General features: G+C 43.1%; 1 protein-coding gene across 1 annotated transcript in view; it reads left to right on the top strand.

Annotated features, from left to right (window-relative positions):
• LOC122807818 (myocardial zonula adherens protein-like) overlaps nt 1-21,860 on the top strand; it is a 1,184,151-nt gene that overhangs the window by 1,060,586 nt on the left and 101,705 nt on the right. Inside the window, exon 14 of the mRNA XM_044078905.1 lies at nt 2,787-3,494. Coding sequence (XP_043934840.1) covers nt 2,787-3,494 — 708 coding nt within the window. The remainder of the gene's footprint in view (nt 1-2,786; nt 3,495-21,860) is intronic.

The raw sequence follows: 21,860 nt of genomic DNA on the forward strand, positions 1-21,860 counted from the left end.
GAATTACTTTTTAACTGTTGCCTCCAAACAGGCTTCATGCCTCATGAATGGAGAAAGGCAACGGATATCTCTCTGCACAAAGGTGGGCCATCTACAGACCCTGGAAACTACAGACCCATTAGTCTCACTAGGGTTGTATGTAAAGCCATGGAAAGAATTATCATGGAGATGATCAGTACAGATATAGTAAGCCTCCAGACACTGGATCCGATGCAGTTTGGTTTCGTCAAGGGCAGATCATGCCTACTCAACCTGATGGACTTTTTTGAGAAGGTCACCAAAGCAATGGATGAGGGCTAAATCATTCACACTGCTTACCTTGACCTGGATAAGGCATTTGACATAATACCCCACTCGGGCATTGTTGACAAACTCAAGAGGTTAGGTACAAACCCGTATGTCACCTGGTGGCGCCCAGACAGGACCCAGGAAGTTAGAATTGGATAGTCCACCTCTACAAAGAGGCTAGTTACAAGTAGAGTCCCTCAGGGATCAGTTCTTGGACCGCTCCTTTTTGGCATTTTCTTCTCAGAAGCCAAGGCCAGTGTCCGTGATCTCTGGCTGACTAAATTTGCAGATGATTGAATTGGAGCTGTCATTGAATCAAACACTGACACAGATGTTCTCCAGGAAACAGACAAACAACTGGTTTCAGAGTCATGGACTAAAACTAAATGCCAAGAAATGCATAATAGTATCCTTTGGGAAGTCATCCATCCCTGGTAACTGTCATATTGACAGCACACCCCTTAGAGTTGACCCAGTAGTCAGGGACTTGGGGACACCCACAGTAATCTAACCTTTGATCATCACGTGTCTACAGTGGTTAGGAAATCATTCTGTGTTGCACAACTTATAAACAAAGCTATGGCATGCAAGTCCAAAGAAGACATTTTTCACTGTATTCGGCATTCATCAGACCTATCAGGGAATACAATGTCCCCTTTGGTATGTACCTAACCAGGCATATCCAACAACTAGAAAGTCCACAGAGGTTCCTTACTAAAAGAATACAGGGCATAAGTAATATGCCCTATGCAGACTGCCTCAAGGCCCTATCCCTGTATTCTGTCCCCTACAGGTTTTTGAGGGGAGATCTATACCTGGCATACAGGGCATTGTCAGACCCCACTCTGATTGACCTCCCGCATTTCCACAAAACAAACAGTACGAGAATTACCTGTTCTAATTACTTAAACCTTGCCTGTGATATAAATAAGACCTGCTGGAGAGAGTGGTATGTATCCCAGAGACTACCCCATCTATGGAACAGGCTCCCCATCCGTGTGAAGCATAGTTCCTCCCTAATCCAATTCAAGTGCAACTTGGACAATTGGATGGGCAACCAGAAATTCATCCCTGGTTTGGCACATCTGTAAATGGTTAATCACCCAGGCCCATGCTTACACTTAGCAAGGTATCAGAACTTGTCAAAGATTCGGGATGCATGGCTAGGCTTAAAAAGGCTGTTGTGGTCATTAGCCTAGTAAACACCTATGAACCTAAGTAGTGATGGTCTGTTGGCCACCACGTGTGAGTGTGTATATGCGCCGCTGTTCAGTTTTCTTCTTTTATACAGATGTACATGACTTGAAAAAAATCACTATTTTGCTGATTGTTTATTTTGGAGCTATATCCAATAAATAGTCTTAAACATTTTACAAAGCATCTCTGTCTAATTTGGAAAGAGTTTTAGCTTAGGGTTTTACCTAGTCACACACTTACCAGGGATGGCAGACGCATTTAAGTATCTTTTTTACTATATGTGTTAAAGAGAAGGCAAATACATGTATATAGTCTTAATTTTAATGGTGTGTGTATGTGTGTGTGCATGTGTGTAATAGTTCTGTATCTGTGTACGTGCACGCACATTTTTTTTTAAGCGTACTCATTTGTTACCAGAAAGAAATGGACATGTAAGCCAGCGTCATGCCACCGAGCGATGGGCCCTGACTGTGACCCAGAAGATTATAGTTTGATTAGCAAAGCAGATAACTGAGTCCTTAATGGGGGAAGGTAGGGGCTGAGACATTTTTTGGAAGCTCACCTGTTATAGGAGAGGTGTAGGGATTCAAGTTAAGAACTTGCAGTTCTACATGGAGAATGGGGACTCCAGTCCAGGTGTGTGTGCATACATAATCCACATTATTTAATGGGTAGGACAGTGGGGAAGAGCCTACCAAAAAAAAGTCACCCACAACTGGCTTGGCAATGCCATGTTATGAACACACTGAACTTCTTTCCGACTACTTCCCTGGTATCTTCATTAAGAGCTCCATACATGCAGGGTCTTGGTCATGCAAAGTTAGTCAATCACTTTGTTGGAAAACTCGAAACAGAAGATCTACAAGAGGTTCTGAGGTATGTCTTATATAGACAGCTGCGGCAAGAACAAAAAAAAAATGTCCAATGCAGTGAACAGCTTCAGTGAGTATCTTATGTATTTTGTTGTATTTTCCTGCCTTTTTGGTGTTAAGGTTGCACATTGCATTTTGCTTAGTTTCGGCAATGATATGTCTTTGTATAACAGTCAGTATAATTTCAGTGCTCTCTCTGTTTTTAAGGGGGGGGATATTAATTGTCTGCAAGAGGTGTAGTAGTTTATTGTGAAAGATTATAATGGAGTTTGAATTTTACCAAAATTCATTTTGGCAGAGGGTTTTCATTTATTCCTTGCAGTTCTGGTGAATGTTAGCTATGTTCTTTGAGTAAGTTCTTGTCTAGCTGATACCAGATAACTAATATGTATATATATATATATATATATTTTTTTTTTGTATGTTTAGGAAATTTATCCAGTCCCTTCCTGATAAAGGCAAGAGGTGTTTGGAGTGTATAGAGAAACTGAAAAATGCCATTGCATGGCATGAGGAGCTGGAACGTAGAACGGAGCTGCTGTCAGCTGTTCGGCTGGAGTTTCAAGCAAAACAGAAGGATATTAATGGTGCTGATGGATTTGCCATACAGAAAAACAACATTGTTTTTGCAGACAGACTTGCTGAAAAGAAGACAGGGAGTGATAGGAAGGGCAGTGGGTTACAGTCACCTAAGTGTGGAGATGACAAAAGCACTGACAACATTCCAGAAAAATTAGACCATCTAAGTTTTGATTCTGAAAGTTATGCAATGAAAAATGTGTCACAAAAGACAGAAAATATTGTGCTTGGTTTAACAAATGACCCTTCGAAGTGTAGTGCAACTGCAGAGAAAAAAATAAATGATACATCTGACAATCAAAGTGAAAAAACTGCAGCAGCAAATTCTATTTACGATGAAGATGAATTGCTGATTAAAAGTTTTGGAAGTATAACAATTAAACATTTAGACGCTGATCCTAATCTTCAGAAGAAAAATGTAGTTAATAAAAATGCGCCAACAGATAATGTTTTCCTTTCTCTTCATAAGAGGGAGCCAAAACAGTATCATTGCATCAGTGTTTTGGAAAATAGAGCTAAAAATCCAGTGAAAAAGAAGCCTCCTTTTAAAACCAATCAGTGAGTATTGAGATTTGTATTTTTTGTGTTTATTATTTCTCATCTACAGCACCTTACAAAGTTTGGAATTTTGGTTTCTATACTGTTTGGGACACATTTTGCTTTCTTATTATCTTGCAAAGGGACACTTTTTACTAGTAAGGAAACATTTTAGGTAGTAATTCAGGCATTGGACTATGAGCCTGATGACCTCGATTTATATTTCTATGAATCGCGTGACTTTGAGCAAGGTCGTCTTAAAACTCCATATCGTTCTTGGAGGAAAGGGGTTTTGGGTAGGCTTCATCCTTGCTCCTCACATTTTTTCTTTGGATATGTGCTGCTCTTCTCAAGAGGGCAGTACTGGTACTGTCTCAAAATTTTAATAACAGAACCATGCATAGAGCAGCTGGAATAAAACTGTTTATTAAATACGCATAACCCTATAACATTACCTGTGAATGTGTTTGTGGTTTCAAAACATTCTAATTTTCAGGAGAAATTGCTTGTTGCTCCTACCCCCCCTAAGTCTAACTTCACTGCCTCTACCTCACAACAAAAGTACCTCAGCAGTAGTCTCAAAGCCTGTGCTGCGCACCCCACTGATCCCTTTTTTTAATGCATTTCAGATCCCGCAGGTAACTCCTGGCCCAGTTGGACTACAAAAGAAAGTGGCAGGCATTTTTCACTGTTTTAGCAGGTGTAATCTCAGGCACTTTCCCCCTCTAACATTGTAGTCTGAACAGCACCTTCTATATTGACCTTTTCTGAGGGACAGTTAGCCTAGTACTAATCTATGAACCTATGAAGCTAAGAATCTGAGTTATGACTTCCTCATTGAGGATGACTTGAGCCCCTATCCCATCAAAACAGTGTGTCGGTCCTTCGTCATTGGCGCTGTCATCTGCGGCCCAATTCGGGCCGATGCCCTCGTCTTTGACCTTTCCACTGGCATCAGTGCCTCTCACTACAGTGCCGTGATGTCTTTGCTTGCACCAGTGTTGGTGCCAGATCTTGATGGCACTATCCTCAACCCTGTTCCATTTGGAATCAAGTGTCCCTTCCCCAGAGTGAGTGTGTTTAGCATTTAATGTTGAACCAACTAATCCTGAAAGTGTTTCTATGGCTTCATTGACTTTGGGAGTCAGTGTTGATACATGGGCCCTGAAGATGAGTCATTGCTTACTGCCGTTGCTTGGCATCTTTCCTTCTGGGTTGATAGCTTCAGTCTCAGGTTCGGAGCCATTGATGATTTCTGATGTCTATGCAGTCATCCCCCTGTGAACCAACTCATAGCCCATGATCTTAATTTTTTACTGTTCCCTTTCATCCATCTCCAAAGTTCAGAACAGAGTTATATGTATGCCCTGGCAGGAGGTTATCACTATGTCCAAATTTCTACTTTCCTCCCCGGAGACCATTTTGCAAGGCCAATTGCAAGATTAAGTACTTAAACCCAGCAGAGGAGTTTCTCAACACAAGCTTGGACAAAGACCAGTGTTCTGATCTCCATCCTTCTCCCCAGGGACCCCGAATTCAGGAAGATTGTGGAGCTCTTCTGAGTGAAGGCAAAGTGGCTTTAGGATACGCATGCAAGTCTAAACCCATCCTTAAGAAGTGCTCACAGTCCCCCAGGTCATCATCTTAGGTGGTTCCTCTGCTGATGAGGGAGTTCAAATGGTTTTGGATAGTATTTGAAAGAACGCCATTGTGGTGACTTAGTTCCCAAAGTAGCCATCTAAAATTCTGTGATCACTCAAGAACTGCCATTTTAGTTACTAAGTGGACTCCATTATTGTTTTAGGGTCTTTAAAAAAGACCCCTAAACTGCAAGCAGAATGTTAACGATCATTCAGCAAGGTCCAAAAGCTATGCCTCAGCAAGCCCTAAGAGACTCGGAAACAGTGCTCAACACCATACATACTGTCACTCTGAATGGAGCCCCAAGAACCTAGCCGCTAAGGCAAACAGCATACTTCTCAGGACTTGGCACAGACAAAATCTTGTACCTTATCTTTGTCAGCTATAGGCCACCCTCAATGTCCCAAGAAGCGCAAAGTACATACGTGTACCTACTGAAGAGACATACTGTCCAACCTAACACCCTGCTCGTGCAAGACTTTAATTACCCCTCTGTAGACTGGGAATTCTTCACAGCCTTAAATCTACAGGCACAGAAATTCCTGGACTTAGTAAATACTCCTTTCCTTTTAGGGAAAATGTTTTTATTCAGGAATGTTTTTGTGCAAAAAAAAAAGGAGATGCCTGAAGACTAGTTGTGAATCTATTGTTTTCCTGAACCAGTTTGCAGTAGTGCCCAAGTTCAAAGTGCTGTCACTTCACAGACTGTTCACCCGTTCTTCCTCATTTGTTTTATGGAAGTATTAGTTTAATCCACATTTGAAGATGTTTCATAAGGTTTTACGTGTCTAGATCACATTATCAGTTCTGTCTTCGATTTTGGATTATCCACTGCTTCAAAAAAGTTTATCTCCTGTTATTGGTCATATGAGGCTATAGGGTCTCCGCATTTTTCCTTATTTGTCTTTTTCAAAGTTTTAGGAATTTCTATTCTTGGTTGAAGATCTCCTTCACAAGCTGGGATTCCAAGAGAACATCCAGAGGTCTCTCTTTGACTCCACCACACAGGATTGTGTTCCTGGGGTGTCTGCTTTTCTTGTACAGGAAAAGATAGAGCTATATCTAGATATATTTCCATGGTTTTCCACATTGACTTCAGTCTCTACAAGAGACTACTTCAGAATTTTGATTCTTGTGGCATCTGTGATTCTGATGATATTCCTAGAAAGACTCCACGTGAGATGGATACAGTGGTATCTGAAGTGTCTTTGATCCCAGCACTAGCACCCATTTTCTTTTCAAATTCCAGTTTTGAGATTTTTCAGAAGAGAAATTAGTTGGTGGAGACATCAAAATATGTAAATCTAGATCTCCCCTTCTGCTCCAAAGCAGTCAGTTACCATAGACACTTTGAACTTTGCTCAGGGAGCAGTGTCAAAGGATAAAAGTGTAAGATGTCTGGGACAGCAAGGGTAGATGCAAACACATAAATATGAAAGATATGCTTGCTGTTAACAATATGAAAGAGATGCTTGCTGTTAACAAGGCAGTCAACTCACTGAATCACCTGTGGTCCCCAGGACCTCGTTATGTTGTTAGACAATACCACATTGATATGGTACATCAAAGTGCAAGGGAGAACCAGGTCTTGCCCCCTGTACAGACTAACCATATTAGCTTGGGATATGGCTTTGCAACACAGTGTCATTCTACAGGCATCCTACATTCCAGCAGAGCAGACTTGTGTGGCAAACAAGCTGAACAGGGCAATGTTAGACTCTCACGAATAGAAACTAGGTCAGGGGGTCTTCCAAGATTTGATCATCTGTGGGGAATTCTTGAAGTAGACCTTATTGCCTCCCCTCTGAATAATCAGCTGGAAATTTTGCTACAGGACTTCATGCAAGAAAGCCTGAAAGATGGATGCGTTTTCTTTTCTTAGGCAGAAATATTCCTGTATGCTTTTTTATCCTTTCCACTGATATCCAGGGCACTAGTTGAGATTCAGAAGGAGATCACCCAAGATCATTGTCGTAAGTGCCTTCTGGTCCTGGCAACAGTGGCTCTCCCTTATTTTGGAATTGGCCAGAGGCAGTTACCACATGGTTCTTCACAGAATGGATCTATTCTTACAAGATTGTGGATGTTTGACAACACCCAGTCAACTTCGTCTGACTGCCTGGATGATAGGGTCTCAATTCCTTTTAGACACCTGTTTACTGAGGATATGCAGAATGTACTTAGGAAAGCAAGAAAGCCTGTTTCTAGAAAATTGTATATTATAAAATGGAAATGGTTTTCTAGTTGGTGCCAACAACATAAACAGAACCCCTTCAGATCGTGTTTTTCTGGTTTTACAATGCTTGTGTGAGTTACTGTCCTATGGTCTTTGTTACTACTCTGTCAAGGTTGATTTATTGGTCATTTTGGCATGTTTGCCCATGGATCCCCCTCTTTCAATGCAGTTTCATGTTGCAATTTTCTGAAAGGGGTTTTGTATAAAAGACCTCCTAGAAAACTGGTGGCCCCCTCCTTGGGAGCTTAATTTTGTGTTTGAGAAGCTAATTCCATTTGAACCAGTTCATCTGGCTGACCTGAGGTCCTTGACATGCAAAATCGTTTTGCTGATTGCGTGTGCAGGATAATTATTCAAGTTGCAAGTTCTTATGGTGGATCAACCGTCTCAAATTTTTTTACAAGGACGAGGTTTCCTTGGGAAATAACCCTACATTTATGCCTTAAGTAGTATCACTATTTACTGTAAGCCAAACTATCCATCTCCCTGTTTTGTTTCCAGAACTAAAAATGTGAGAGGGAGAGGATACTCCATACCATGCATGTTCAGACTATTCGGTACTGTCTTGACTTAACAAAATCCTTTAAACTTTGGATCACTTGTTCATTTCTTGTGAATGTAAGAAGGGACAACTTGCGTCAGAGCAGATTTTTTTTCTAAATGGCTGTCTTTTGTTATTCCCACCACAACAAAAGTATTCCAGGCAGAGCTAAGGCTCACTCTGCCAGGGCCTTGGTTTCATCTGTGGCTTTTGGAAAGGTTTGGATTCTATAAGTATTCCAGAAGCAGCAACTTGGTGCTCTGTACATCCTTTTACAAAGGACTATGGGCTTGATTCTTTCTCTAGGTCTAGATCAGGCTTTGCTAAGACCATTCTCCAGGGGCGTCTGGACCCTTTCCCTTCCTCCTCCCATATTCTGTAAGTTATGGTAATCTATCCATATAGCTCAGGCTACTGCAGCAGTGATCAGTATAAAGATTATAGCATAGTTATGTAATTCAGCTTACCATAACACTTAATGTTCGAATGATCGCTGCTGCACTAGTTGCTCCCTCCCTCCCTTCCCCTTAGTTTGTGTATTTTTATGCTAGGATGTGGACATTCATGTTTTTTTTTTTTTTTTTTTTACCCCTAGCATTGTCCTCTCAGGGCTGGCTTAGCTTCCCTTTCTTACTTTGCATGGCAGTTCTGAAGGGCTTGGTATTCAGACCTGACTTTTTAGTCAGCGCAGCTCAAGCTGAATAATAGTCTGGGCTCATGGAGTGTGCCTGAAACTTTGAAGTTGGCCAACTGTTTTCTATCCTATGAAGGGTAAAGCCCATGTAGCTAAGGCTACTGCAGCAGTGATCATTTGACCATCTACTCTTATGGTGAGTTTACTTGCACAACTCCTACTTTACTTCATATCCACAAAGCATCACTAGTTACATACTGTCATTCGATCTCAAGCAAGCCCACAAGGTGATCATCAAATTTATATTGTTGGTAGCAGCAGCTCTCGGCCATTTTTTTTTTGCCTGCACACTTGGCATCTAGCCTAGTGGTGGACAGTCTCTTTGCTGCCAAGAATTTGCGTCTACAGCTTTTCAGTCATTTGGCAAAACTGTGAGTCTTGAAGTCCCAGATGATGCTTTTGCTGTTCGCTTTTGTAGGCTGCAGTCTGGAGACAGAATGTTGCTTTACTTCTCTTCCACCAACCAAGTGCATCTCCAACCATTCAACAGTGTTACAGCTAATTACAGGTGATTGTTTGGCAGATGTCTGCCTGTACAGACACCAGAGGTTCGTTGCTTGTTAACTGTGACTTGTGCCTGGTTTCACACAAAGATTCTTCACTGCATTTTTCTAATTCAGTAGGACCAACTTTCAGAGCAATTGTATGCTCAGGTAAAGGATATCCAGGTGGGTATGACAATCAAACCTTTATGTGGACAGACCCTCCCCATCCCACCGTGACCACAGATGCCTGCTTTGGGGTGTTGGCATTTTTATTCAGTAGACTGTCCAAGGCATAGGGTCACCCTAAGAGGCACCTTAGCATTCTGGAAATGAGGGCTGTCCTCATGTACAAATGGTGCAGGATTTCCTTCTGATGCTTTTACTTTGCACTTCGACAGCATACCAGTGGTTGATACATAAACAGTAAGAAGGAACTCGTTCCTGTCCCCTTTGAGAGGCCATGAGAGCTTGGAAGTGGGCTTTTGCTTTGAATTGCCTTCTCTTTGCTCTTGTATCCCAGGATTATCAGGATCCTTAGTTGAGTTGCTCAGGTATTGCTGTCTGATGCCACAAAAATAGTCCATCTGTTGGTCATTAGCATGGACCCTGCAGCCTATTTGCAGGTCTAACCAACAACAAATGCAGCAATTTCTTGTCCCTTTCCCTCCTTTTTGAAGGGTACTCCAGAGATGCACTTGCCCAGAAGTGGCCCCCATGATGCCTTTACACGTATACCCCATTTTCTGTTTTTTTCCAAAACTTGTGCTAAGAACTGCAAGGTGAGAGTGATCCTCCTAGTACCCCTTTGGCTCTAACAAATGTGGCTCCCTGTGTTGTGGCCTCCTCTTTTTTTTGACAAGCTTCTCTGCTTGAAGACTTTCAATAATCTACTGTCTCACCCAGACTTTAATACCCTCAGACTAGCCACCAGATTTGTCCACAAGCAGTGATGGCTAAGGATCCAAAATAACTTGAGGAGGGGGGTGGTGGTGGTTCAGATTGTTATCTCCACCCAGAGGCCCAACATAAGCTAGGCTTGTTGCACATGCCTGCATTTCTCCTTGTATGCTACTGCTAGAGGTTTATATCCTTTTTGTAGCTCCCATTTATTGCATCTTTGAGTATTTATCACAGTTCTTTGATTCCAGTCTTAAATTTTCTTTCAATAAAGAATATATAATGGCTGTTTCTAATTTCTGGCAGGGAGCTGGGAGTGTATCTTTGGTTTCTATTAACGTTTAAGCCTTTTCTGCCCTCATCCCAATCAAATTGATGGTTCTGTCTTGGGATCAGTAATTTGGGAAGTGTAAGTGGTTTAAGTGCTGTTTCTGTGGTCTTAAAATATCTGTCTTGGAAAATTAGTTTTAAGAAATGCAATCGCCACCTCAAGAAGGATTTCTGAGCTCTAAGCATTTAGTGCCGTCCTTCTGTATGTCATTTCCCCCCAAGAGAAATAGGAAGTACACCCCGGGGATCACTTCTGTGTCTCTGCTCGACAGTGGCACAGGAAAATAACTTTCTTGGGTGGCGTAAGCCATGGAACCTTGCTGGCTAGGCTTACGTAGGCCCTTGGGCCGATAGCCTAGTATCTACCTATGAAGAGTGCACATGAGGACTAACCCTTCCTTCATGCTAATAAAGCAAATATTAATCAATTGATCTTCCAGTATTTTCATTAGTTATACCAACAGTGGGAAATATTGACTTCATTATGTGAAAGTATGTAGACAATATAGGTTTTATGTGGATAGAACAAAGTCTATAAGAAAAGACTGTCTGCTTTTCCTTTAATTTTCTTCTAATAAATTGTGTACCAGTGTTTCTAAATCTGCCCTCTTTTTGGATTTTGTGACAGTCTTATCTGAAAATTGTAATAAAGAAAACAACCCTCAAGTGTCAGTGTGCTGTGATGACTAATAAAACTTTAAAGCTGTTAAAGTATCACAGCATTCATAAGTGCATTCTTTTCACTGTAATGAGACTTCTTGAGACAAGTGCACAAAGTGATTGATGCTGTTTTATAACTTTGATAACCAGTCGGGACAAAGAAACCATTAAAAACAGGTTTGGTTAACTTTGAAATGCCAAGTCAATACTTTAAGGAGTGTTTTCTTAAATTGGCTTTAAAATTCAAGCCCTGTATGTCCTGGCATTTAAATTGTCATTGTACCTCACAGTTAGACGTTGCCCATTCGATTCTCAGAGCGTCTACTGTGTGATGACATGTGTGAATGGGCATTCCTTCGTTGAAGGTTGTGCGTTAGGCCCGGCAAGCCAGCACGTAAAACTCTACTGCCAGTCATTAGTGGACCGGAGTTCCGCTGTGGCAACCCCTAACCGGGAAAAGCCGAAAGACACACACACGCACACACACACACACACACACTTGACAAAAATAAAGCTAGTTACTACCTCTGATGTCTTAAAATAAATTCATGGAAAATATAAATCTTTTGAAATTGCTGCACACCAAACTGTGTTAAAGGATATTTTTCTCATTTCTGTTATTTGTGGTGCAAGTGTGTTCATAAATTCTTGTACTTAATGCCCTAGAGTTGTACCCAGTATAAAATGCTAGACAAAATGATGTAATTAACATTGTTTGTAATGCAGTTTTCAGGTTTATAGCTCATTTTAATATAGTAAAAAAGGTACATTGGCAGTATATTTACAGCACTTAAATATGTTACAAGCATATGTGTCTCTTGGTCCTCTTTTACTAGATGTATGCGAAGGACCTGCTTCACCTTATTGATTCAATCAGACAGCCACTTTTGGTGTTTGCTACTATTCTTGGTCATCTGAAGCACGACAAACCCTTTCTAAAATCTCCATATGCATATTCAGCTATATAAGTGGCTTTGTAAGAAAGATTATTTAAAACTTGAATCAGTGGATGACATTTTTGGGGCTACCATGTGGACATCCGTGAATGATTTTGCATGGCACTACAAATATGATGTAATTTCCAGATATAGGTTTTCCTTCAGTGTTGCCATGAGTTCCTTCTTGAGAACCACCTAAAAGGTCTAAATTGGGAATCAGAGCTGTTGATGGTCGATATTAAACACTCAATGAATACAAAAATTACTTTCTTATCATAACATTAGATCTTGTTAAGATCACTGTTGCAAGAGTTCTGATTGTGACCAACAGTAGTTCTTATTATTGTGACCAGCCACATAAAGTAAGTTTAGCCTGACTTTTGGAGTACAGTATCTGTCCCCTCCAGACGGGCAGATGTTCCAGATATAAGGCAGACTCCCAACCACACAATTTTAGACTGTTCTTGTGGCATTTACATTGTCTTTATATTAGCACCATAGTCCATTGTGGTTTGACCTGCTCCAGAGCTCGAACAGAAGTACTGTATTGGTGCTTTTCCTTATCTCCTACTGTTGGTTGTATTTGCAGATTTTAGGTAGTAGTGTTATTTCTGTTTACAGGGACATCATTTGTGTTTTGTGTTAGGGGCTAAGGAAGGTAGTTTTTTGTGGTAGGCAGGTTACATGTTCGCACATGCACACACACAGTTCATGCTTGTTGTGTTTTGTTTAGGCCTTTTGCACATTGTAGAAGACTGAGTGGTCTTTAAAGGATTTACTTTTAAAAGCCTTATCACCATCATCAGTCCCCCTTTTTCCATTTGTCTACATGGGGTTGGGGTATCATTGTAACTGTCACCATCTCTCTCATTTTCATTGCCACACTCCTGCTTTTTCCAGCACTCATGCCTGACTGTTGAAGATCTTTCGCACAATCCTGCCACCTCTTTGCTGGATGCCCTTGATTCCTCTTACTTCCTGTCTGTCTGTCTGTCTGTCCTAAATTGTCTTCACCAGATTGTCTTCTCCTTTTCTGCACATGTATCCGAACCACCGTAATATGTTCTCTCTGATCTTTTCTGCAGTTGGAGCTACTTTGGCTTCTGCTCTTGTGTCCTCATTTCTTCAAATATCCCACAGTATGCATCCTGTCATCCTTCTCAGGCAAGTAATTTCCATCGCCTCTAGCTTCATCTGCTCTGACTTTACTGCCCAGGTTTCTGTACCATACTGTAGTGCTGGTCACACCACTGTCTTGTATACCTTACTTTTTAGCTTCTTTGGCATTTTTCTGTCATAGACTACACCTGAGACTCTATGGCAGTTGACTGCAGCCCCTCTGATTCTAGCTTTGACCTCTTCATTCAGACTTCTGTTCTCCTCAACCACAATTCCCAGATACTTGAAGCTATTTACCTGTTCCACTATCTTCCCTTCTGTCTCAATTCTCAGCTTCTTCTAATTTCCCCAATTTATTGCCATTACCATTGTCTTATCTGTGCTTAGTTTCATCCCATTTGCTTTCTGTTTTGCATTCCTTTCCCGTATCCCTTGTAGGTAGCAATCCCAAGTACTTTGACTGGACATATCTTCAGGCCTCCGTCTAGTCCACCTTAACATCCTGAAGTTGGCTGTTATGTCCCCCTGAGAGAAGCGATCTTAAGGAGAAGGTTGAAAAGGATGTGGTTGATAGTGACTCTGGCAACCAATGTCCATTTGCAGTTTGAAGATGTAAGTCCTGGTGAGAAGTTTACAGCCTCTGGATACCACTTCTCAGACTCCTGAGGCCACTGACAAAGTCCCTTGCGGGTCATTGTGCTAAGGAAAACTAGCATGTCACACTGAGATTGGTGGCTGAGGTCTGTGTCTTCATGTGTGTGTCCCATTTCTGATGCCTGTGCCCCAAGCCTGAATCATTATCTTTGCATGGGAGGATGGGGAAGCCCACTGTGTTAGTGGAGGACGTAGAAGACCATAAGTTGGAAGTCTACGAACCCCATTCCCAGGTCCACACTATCAAACAGATATCCCAGCTGAAAGGAATCAGAACTTGAGACACCGATCACATGCTCCAGGTTCTCTGTAGATGTATAGTACTCGGATGGGTAGCCTGCCTCAGCCTATCCTAGACAGCAGATCTTCTTGGATGTGTGTTTCATTAGGCTTTACAGAACCTGTGGCCAAGCTGTGGTTTGTTTGTCTGGAGTCCTGTCTGGTAAAAAAAAAAAAAAAAAAAAAAGACGACCTCTCTTGAGGACATAGGAGATGACTCCTGACTGAGAGGGAGGAGAACTTGGTTCTTGCCAAATTTCCTTCTCTTTAGGGATGCAGTAGTGACACAGAAGGTGCCACTTCCTTTGCCTGACCCACAGAGGAGGTATCATTTGGAGACACTGTAAGATGAAAAAGTACTTGAAATGGGAGGGTAAGGAATCATCGGGTGCCCAGAAGAAGGAGCTATGATTTATTGATTCTGAATATCCCTAAACATGTGGATATTCTCCTGTTTTGGGGGACATTGAGGATGCATTTATAGCAGAATACAAAGAACCCAGTTCCCACCCCTGTTCAGGAATCCCATTACAGTCTCAAAGTCTCAACCTCAAGATGCACACACTCGAAGCCCTTCTCAGTATGGAGAACATCGATGTCTGTGCTGTGACTGAAACCTGGTTCAAGGCTCCTGAGAGCACCCCGGCACTATCAGGTTTTACCTCATATCACGCGTTCCGGCCCCAAAATCCGGACAACACCAAGAAAGGGGGGGGGGGTGTCCATATTCATCAAGGACACCCTCACCTCAAGGTTGGTGGCAACGCACGATGCATCGGAAACCATCCAGGTGCAGTTAACCATAGGCAAAACTGCACTGCAGTTTGTAGCTTGCTACAGGCCACCCTCTCAAACGCAGGAACCTCACACAGCTTTCCTGAAAACACTGGAGGGGATAAATATATCTCCAAACACTAACATACTGGGTGATTTCAACTATCCAAACATAGACTGGGATCACTACTCAAGCCCCAACACTCTAGCCCAAAGGTTCCTAGAGTTCATAAACTCAAATGCCATGGAACAACTAGTCACCATCCCCACAAGAAGAGAGAACATACTAGATCTCATCATCACAAACATGGGGTCACAATGTTCAACACCAGAAGTGTACCCATCATTGGTGAGATCAGATCATAAAGTAATCTCACTGGAAGTCCACATCCCACCCCCACCCCAGATAAAAAAGACCACAGTGAAGAACTTCTCAAAAGCCGACTTCACACTCCTAAAGACTGGTGTGGTCTCTTTCAAGGCCCCCAAGCCAGCGGAAACCATTACTCAAACCGCTGAATCACTTACAAATGCCTTCTACCAGCACCTCCAGGACTGCATGGACCAGGCAATCCCAAACAAAACAAAGACTCTTTGTACCAAAGGCAAGTGTCCATTCTGGTGGACCCCAGCCATAAACAAGCTCTACAACAAAAGGAAGAAGCTACTACAAGATAGAGCAAAATCCGTAAAAGGGAAGACACCCCTGATCATTATAAGTAAAAAACTGAGATCTCTCATAAAAGCATCCAAGGCAAATTTTGAGAGAAAAATCGCTAAGGACTCAAAAGACAATCATAAAGCCTTTTTTAGCTATGTTAGAAACCTGGGAGGAAACTCCCAGATATGCTCAGAATTAGTTCAAAATGACGTAAAAATCACTGAACCTACAGACATTGCCAACATACTGGCTGACAGGTTCAGTGCAAATTTCTCCCCCCCAAAAGGAGAGATATCTATACCAGAGGATTGTAGTCCCCCAAACATCTCAAATGCTCAGGTGAGAACTGCTCTCTCCAAGGTGAAAAACACAGCATCCATGGGACCAGATGGTGTCCCCGGTTGTGTGCTCCACGAACTCAATGAGGAATTAAACCTGCAGCTAGGGCAGCTGTTTAATCTTAGCCTCACCTCAGGATACATACCCAAGGAGTGGCGTACGGCAACGGTGGTCCCACTTCATAAAGGATGTGCCTCCACCGACCCCGGAAACTACCGTCCCATCAGCCTGACAAGCCTGGTCTGCAAAGCTATGGAGAGGATCATAATGGAACTCATAAATAAAGACACAGGGGACTTGCAGACTTTGGATCCAACCCAGTTTGGCTTTGTCAAGGGCAGATCATGCCTTTTAAACCTGGTTGACTTCTTCGAAACAGTCACCAAGGCCATTGACGAGGGTAAGGCAGTCCACACAGCCTACCTTGACCTGGCAAAGGCTTTCGACACAATACCCCACTCGGGGATCATTGAAAAACTCACCAGCTTAAATGTAAACCCATACGTCACTAGATGGGTTGCAAACTAGTTAAGTGACGGAACCCACAGGGTCAGAGTTGCTGACACCATGTCAGACTCCAAGCCTGTCACAAGTGGTGTCCCACAGGGCTCAGTCCTGGGCCCACTTTTGTTCAGTATCTACTTTTCAGAAGTACAAGCAAATACAGGAGGATTATGGCTGACAAAGTTTGCAGATGACTGCAAACTTGGCACCATAGTTGAAAACCCATCTGACACAGACATCCTTCAGAAGGGTCTCATAGAAACGGATAACTGGTGCCAGAACCATGGCCTAAAGTTAAACGCCAAAAAATGCATAGTCATACCCTTCGGGAAAAACAAGGTTACCCCTAGTTACCATATAGGTGGCAATCCACTAAGCGCAGAAGAGGTTATCAGGGATCTGGGGACCCAGGTTGACAGTAACCTTTCATTTGACACTCACGTTGCCAAAGTAGTTAGGAAGACCTTCTACATTGCCCACCTGATCATGAAGGGATTCACATCTAGATCAAGGGAGGTCATCGTTCCCCTGTACTCATCACTCATCAGACCAATGATTGAGTAAAACGCCCCATTCGGAATGTACCTGACCCGACACCTGCAGCAATTGGAAAGGCCCCAGAAGTTCCTCACCAAAAGGATAAAGGGTCTCAAAAATATGTCTTATGCTGCCCGACTGAAGGAACTCCAGCTCTATTCAGTCGCTTACCGTCTGCTCAGAGGTGACCTGTGCTTGACATACAAGGCCATGTCCAACCCAGAATTAATAAACATGCTTCACCTCAAAAAATCTAAATCCATCAGAACTACAAGGGCAAGTGACTTAAACCTCAACACAGCTATTAATAGGATGTGCTGGAGGGACAGATTCATCACCCAGAGACTCACTATGCTGTGGAACAAAATCCCGGTACATGTGAGGCAGAGCACCTCGCTGGCCATGTTCAAGAGGAATCTTGACCAATGGATGGGAGATCACAGGTATACCCCAGAGATAACCTCGGTGTCACTGCTTGACAGAGGCACAGCAAAATAATGGGCATAGTATCCTTTAAAATAAAGGGGTGGTGAAAGCCACAAAACTCTGGGCTAGGCTTGTAAATGCCCTAGGGCAGATAGCCTAGTATGAACCTATGAACCTATGCTGTGTGTCCGATCAAGTAGTATGTTCATGTACCCAGTACTGTTCAAAACAACCAGGAGAGCAGAGCGTTAAACCAGTTTGGTAAGACTTTTTATGCACAGCTGTCCCTTGGGCCTTCATGGATGTAAACTGCAGTCAGGCACGTGGACTCATCAAATTTCTATTCCCGACCAAATGATGGAGAAAACTGTGGAGGTGACTGACCGAGACATGAGGACTAAAGTGGAAGAGTTCACCCAGCTGTTTGTTAGTTGGCAAAACATTCTGTTAATTGTGTTTAAGATGCTGGATTCGGTCATAAGATGTAATGTCTTGCTGAGACTGCTGCATCTGTCCATGGATTTCAAAATGTGCTTTCTTATTGCATCTCAAGACAATGAGCTGCCATTGTAGAACCGCACTGCTGAAGTTTTCAGGAAGATGAATAAAGACAAAACTATGCAGAGGATTGAACAGTTTATTCACTCCCCCTGTACCCGAATATGACGAGATACCCATCCAAACCTCTTTTTTTAGTGTTGTAGGCCAGCTGAAATTAAGACAGCAAAAGGGAAATAAAAAGCTAATATAAGGGGAAAAAGGCACATAGTGTGTGTGTGTCGGGGGGGGGGGTGCCACAAGGCTATTCCAGTAGTAGGGAGCAGGCATGACTGTGCAATCTTGTCCTCTTTTCATCCCCTTCCCAACACCCACCCCCAAGTCTAAATGTAGCAGAAAGAGTCACCTGGTACATAGGAAAGGTGGCATACATTATAAAGATCAAATGGAGGCTACATACATTTCTCAGGGCTATAAACCTATAGTTCATAAAAAGACCAGCCTCTCTATTGTGCCAAAAGGAAAGGTGCATTTAACTCCCTCTGTCCTTCAAGAACTACTACTACTACTAGGGTTAATAGTGTGTCCCCAGAGAAGAACAAAGCATGGGAGTTTGCTCAAGGCTGTTTAAGGTGTGCAGAAAAGAGGGACTACAGAGTCCTGCTTTGGACTTTTCAGAATTCTGTGCATACCACAGTGTGCCCAGACTCGGAATGCTTAAAGTTCCAGTCTCCTCAGGCCCAGATGGTCACTTTGGATATCTGTGAAACCATTCCTGCATTTCCACTCATAAAGGCAACAGACAGCTCTTCATGTTTTGAGACTGAGTACTTGCACTACCAGTTTACGTCATTGCTATTTGGATTGGCTTTTCACGAGTGCCTGGCTGCAGTAATAGTGTACTGCAGAAGAGAGTGCATTCTCATTTACTGTTGTTTATCCTGATTGCCTCATTCAGGCACTGTCACAGGAGGAGGTGAATAGCAGGCTTGTTTGTAGCCATTACTTCTGCAAGAAAGGTATCCAAACTTTGTCTTAATGTGTGAAGAACCATTTTATTCTCCCACAAGTAACTTGGCCATAGAATGAAACTCAATTCCAGAAGTAGATAAGGAACTTGGTCTCAACCAAACCATTCGACTCCCTGTCTTTCTTTCCCAGCCCTCAAAATAAGGGGGTGAGGGTACTGCATTCCATGCATATACACAGATAGAGAGATTTACACAAATCCAAGGATGCTAGTAGCTGAAGCTGCTCTTGTCTTTTTTGCAGCAGAGGAGGGTAGGGCTGTGTCCAAACTGTTTTCAAATGGCTGACAAATTGTACTATACTTGTTTATTATCTTATCAGGTTTAACAAAGGAATGTTTAGAGCTCACAGAACAAGTGCATCTACTACAGCAGCCTTCCACAAGAGACTTTCACAAACCGTCTTAGAAACGGGCATCTGCGTGTTCTTCAGTTCATACTTTTTCCAAACCATTATAGACTGGACATTTGTTTTTGTGCTAGGGCTGAGTTTGCTGCAGCCATTCTGCAGAGTATTTTGCAGTCTAGACCTTCCTTTCAGACCACATGACTGTCATTATGAGCTCTGGGAATTGTCCCAATCATTAGGACATCTGCAGCAGTAAGTTAAAATGACAGTGCAATTTTATAAGAGTGTTCCATAATAGTAGATATTTGAGTAAATGGTTATTGTAGTTTGACTGACTTCCTCGCTCTTTAATTCCCCTCATTCAGCTTTTGGGCATCTGGCTAAGAAGGTAGTCCACTTACCTTTAGTGCTGGGTGGTGTGTTCTCTTTCCACCATAGGTGATTACACTAACTGACAGACAAACTTAACCCAGAGAGCTAAAACTGTGAGTAGTTAGTGAGCTGCCTGTTATGCCCAAGGATACAGGTTTAGTGAGCTGCTTCTTGTGCCCAAGGGTACACGTTTAGTGAGCTCCTTCTTGTGCCCATGGGTACAGGTGTAGTGAGCTGCTTCTTGTGCCCATGGGTACAGGTGTAGTGAGCTGCTTCTTGTGCCCATGGGTACAGGTGTAGTGAGCTCCTTCTTGTGCCCATGGGTACAGGTGTAGTGAGCTCCTTCTTGTGCCCATGGGTACAGGTGTAGTGAGCTCCTTCTTGTGCCCATGGGTACAGGTGTAGTGAGCTCCTTCTTGTGCCCATGGGTACAGGTGTAGTGAGCTCCTTCTTGTGCCCATGGGTACAGGTGTAGTGAGCTCCTTCTTGTGCCCATGAGTACAGGTGTAGTGAGCTCCTTCTTGTGCCCATGGGTACAGATGTAGTGAGCTGCTTCTTGTGCCCATGGGTACAGATGTAGTGAGCTGCTTCTTGTGCCCATGGGTACAGGTGTAGTGAGCTCCTTCTTGTGCCCATGAGTACAGGTGTAGTGAGCTCCTTCTTGTGCCCATGGGTACAGGTGTAGTGAGCTGCTTCTTGTGCCCATGGGTACAGGTGTAGTGAGCTCCTTCTTGTGCCCATGGGTACATGTTTAGTGAGCTGCTTCTTGTGCCCATGGGTACAGGTGTAGTGAGCTCCTTCTTGTGCCCATGGGTACAGGTGTAGTGAGCTCCTTCTTGTGCCCATGGGTACAGGTGTAGTGAGCTCCTTCTTGTGCCCATGGGTACAGGTGTAGTGAGCTCCTTCTTGTGCCCATGGGTACAGGTGTAGTGAGCTCCTTCTTGTGCCCATGGGTACAGGTGTAGTGAGCTCCTTCTTGTGCCCATGGGTACAGGTGTAGTGAGCTCCTTCTTGTGCCCATGGGTACAGGTGTAGTGAGCTCCTTCTTGTGCCCATGGGTACAGGTGTAGTGAGCTGCTTCATGTGCCCATGGGTACAGGTGTAGTGAGCTCCTTCTTGTGCCCATGGGTACAGGTGTAGTGAGCTGCTTCTTGTGCCCATGGGTACAGGTGTAGTGAGCTCCTTCTTGTGCCCAAGGGTACACGTTTAGTGAGCTGCCTGTTGTGCCCAAGGGTACACGTTTAGTGAGCTGCTTCTTGTTCCCATGGGTACAGGTTTAGTGAACGACTTCTTGTGCCCAAGGATACAGGTTTGAATCTTCCACTTTCATTACCTTCTGAATGACCTTGAGTAAGTCAGTTGATCAATTGGGAATATTGGCTTGGCTCCTTACTGAGCTCCTGCAGGACTGCATGCCTAGTAGCTTCATGTAAGCCTGTCATGGACTGTGCTGGGTGGGGTAGTGCATTCTTATGTTTACCACCCTTCCATAGCATCAAGTCTTATTAGATTTGGAGGAGCCTTCATTCATAACTTTTTTGTCATCTTAAATTTAAATGGGGCTTTAGTTCTGTCCCCCTAAGGGTTAAACCAGGGCCTTGTCCCTTAGCTCTTTGGGTAAAATGCCCTTTACTTCCTAGTCAAAGATGTTCTGTATCACTGCTGCAGTATTCATAACTGAAAGGATCTACTGCCAAGGATAGCCCAATGTCTGGCCAGTATACTAAAACCTTTATTACTTAATAGCGCTGTACATCACATTTACACTCCTCATGCAAGGCACAGGGCGTAAAGGTGACGTATGGACGCAACCAGTCAGAATTTCTTTGCTGCCAATCTGAACGCCTTTCTGTTGTGCTGGTTACAAGGCGGTATTTCAGATAAGTACCATTTTCTTTTATTTAGTGTTTGGTTTCATGTCATCCAGGAAAGGAAAATGTCAATGTGGGAAGGCAGATTCCTCAGACTGTCACAACCAGTGACTTTTCTATTTGGGTGCTTCCCACGACCATACACAGTGTTCTGTCTGCCGAGCTTTTGCCCCAAAGACCATATGTAGTCCGGTCTCCTTCCTTATCTATTTACCTTGGAAATTAATGTCTATAAGGTATTAGGTCAAGGTGCTGTGGCTGTCTTCCTGTCCCGAGGGTCAGATGTCCGCAAAGAAAAAGGTCAAAAAACTTGGGTCTGATATGGCTGCTGTTCAGCCTCCCCTGGACGTTTTCTGTCTTGGCTGGTGAAAGCCTGGAAGATCGTCTGATAGTTCCTTCATATTCCTTTGACTTCTCGCAACGTCCTCTGAGGCTTTACAAACATCTGATTCAGAGAGGGAACCTTGGCTAATTATATCCAAGGGACCAAGGGGGAGTCCTCAGACCTTAGTGAGGGAGGTGATTCTATTATGATTGAATGTTGTCAAATGTCT

Source organism: Protopterus annectens, chromosome 7.part1 (genome assembly GCF_019279795.1).
Source record: "Protopterus annectens isolate FY-2018-M chromosome 7.part1, PAN1.0, whole genome shotgun sequence".
In the NCBI taxonomy this organism is placed as follows: domain Eukaryota; kingdom Metazoa; phylum Chordata; order Ceratodontiformes; family Protopteridae; genus Protopterus; species Protopterus annectens.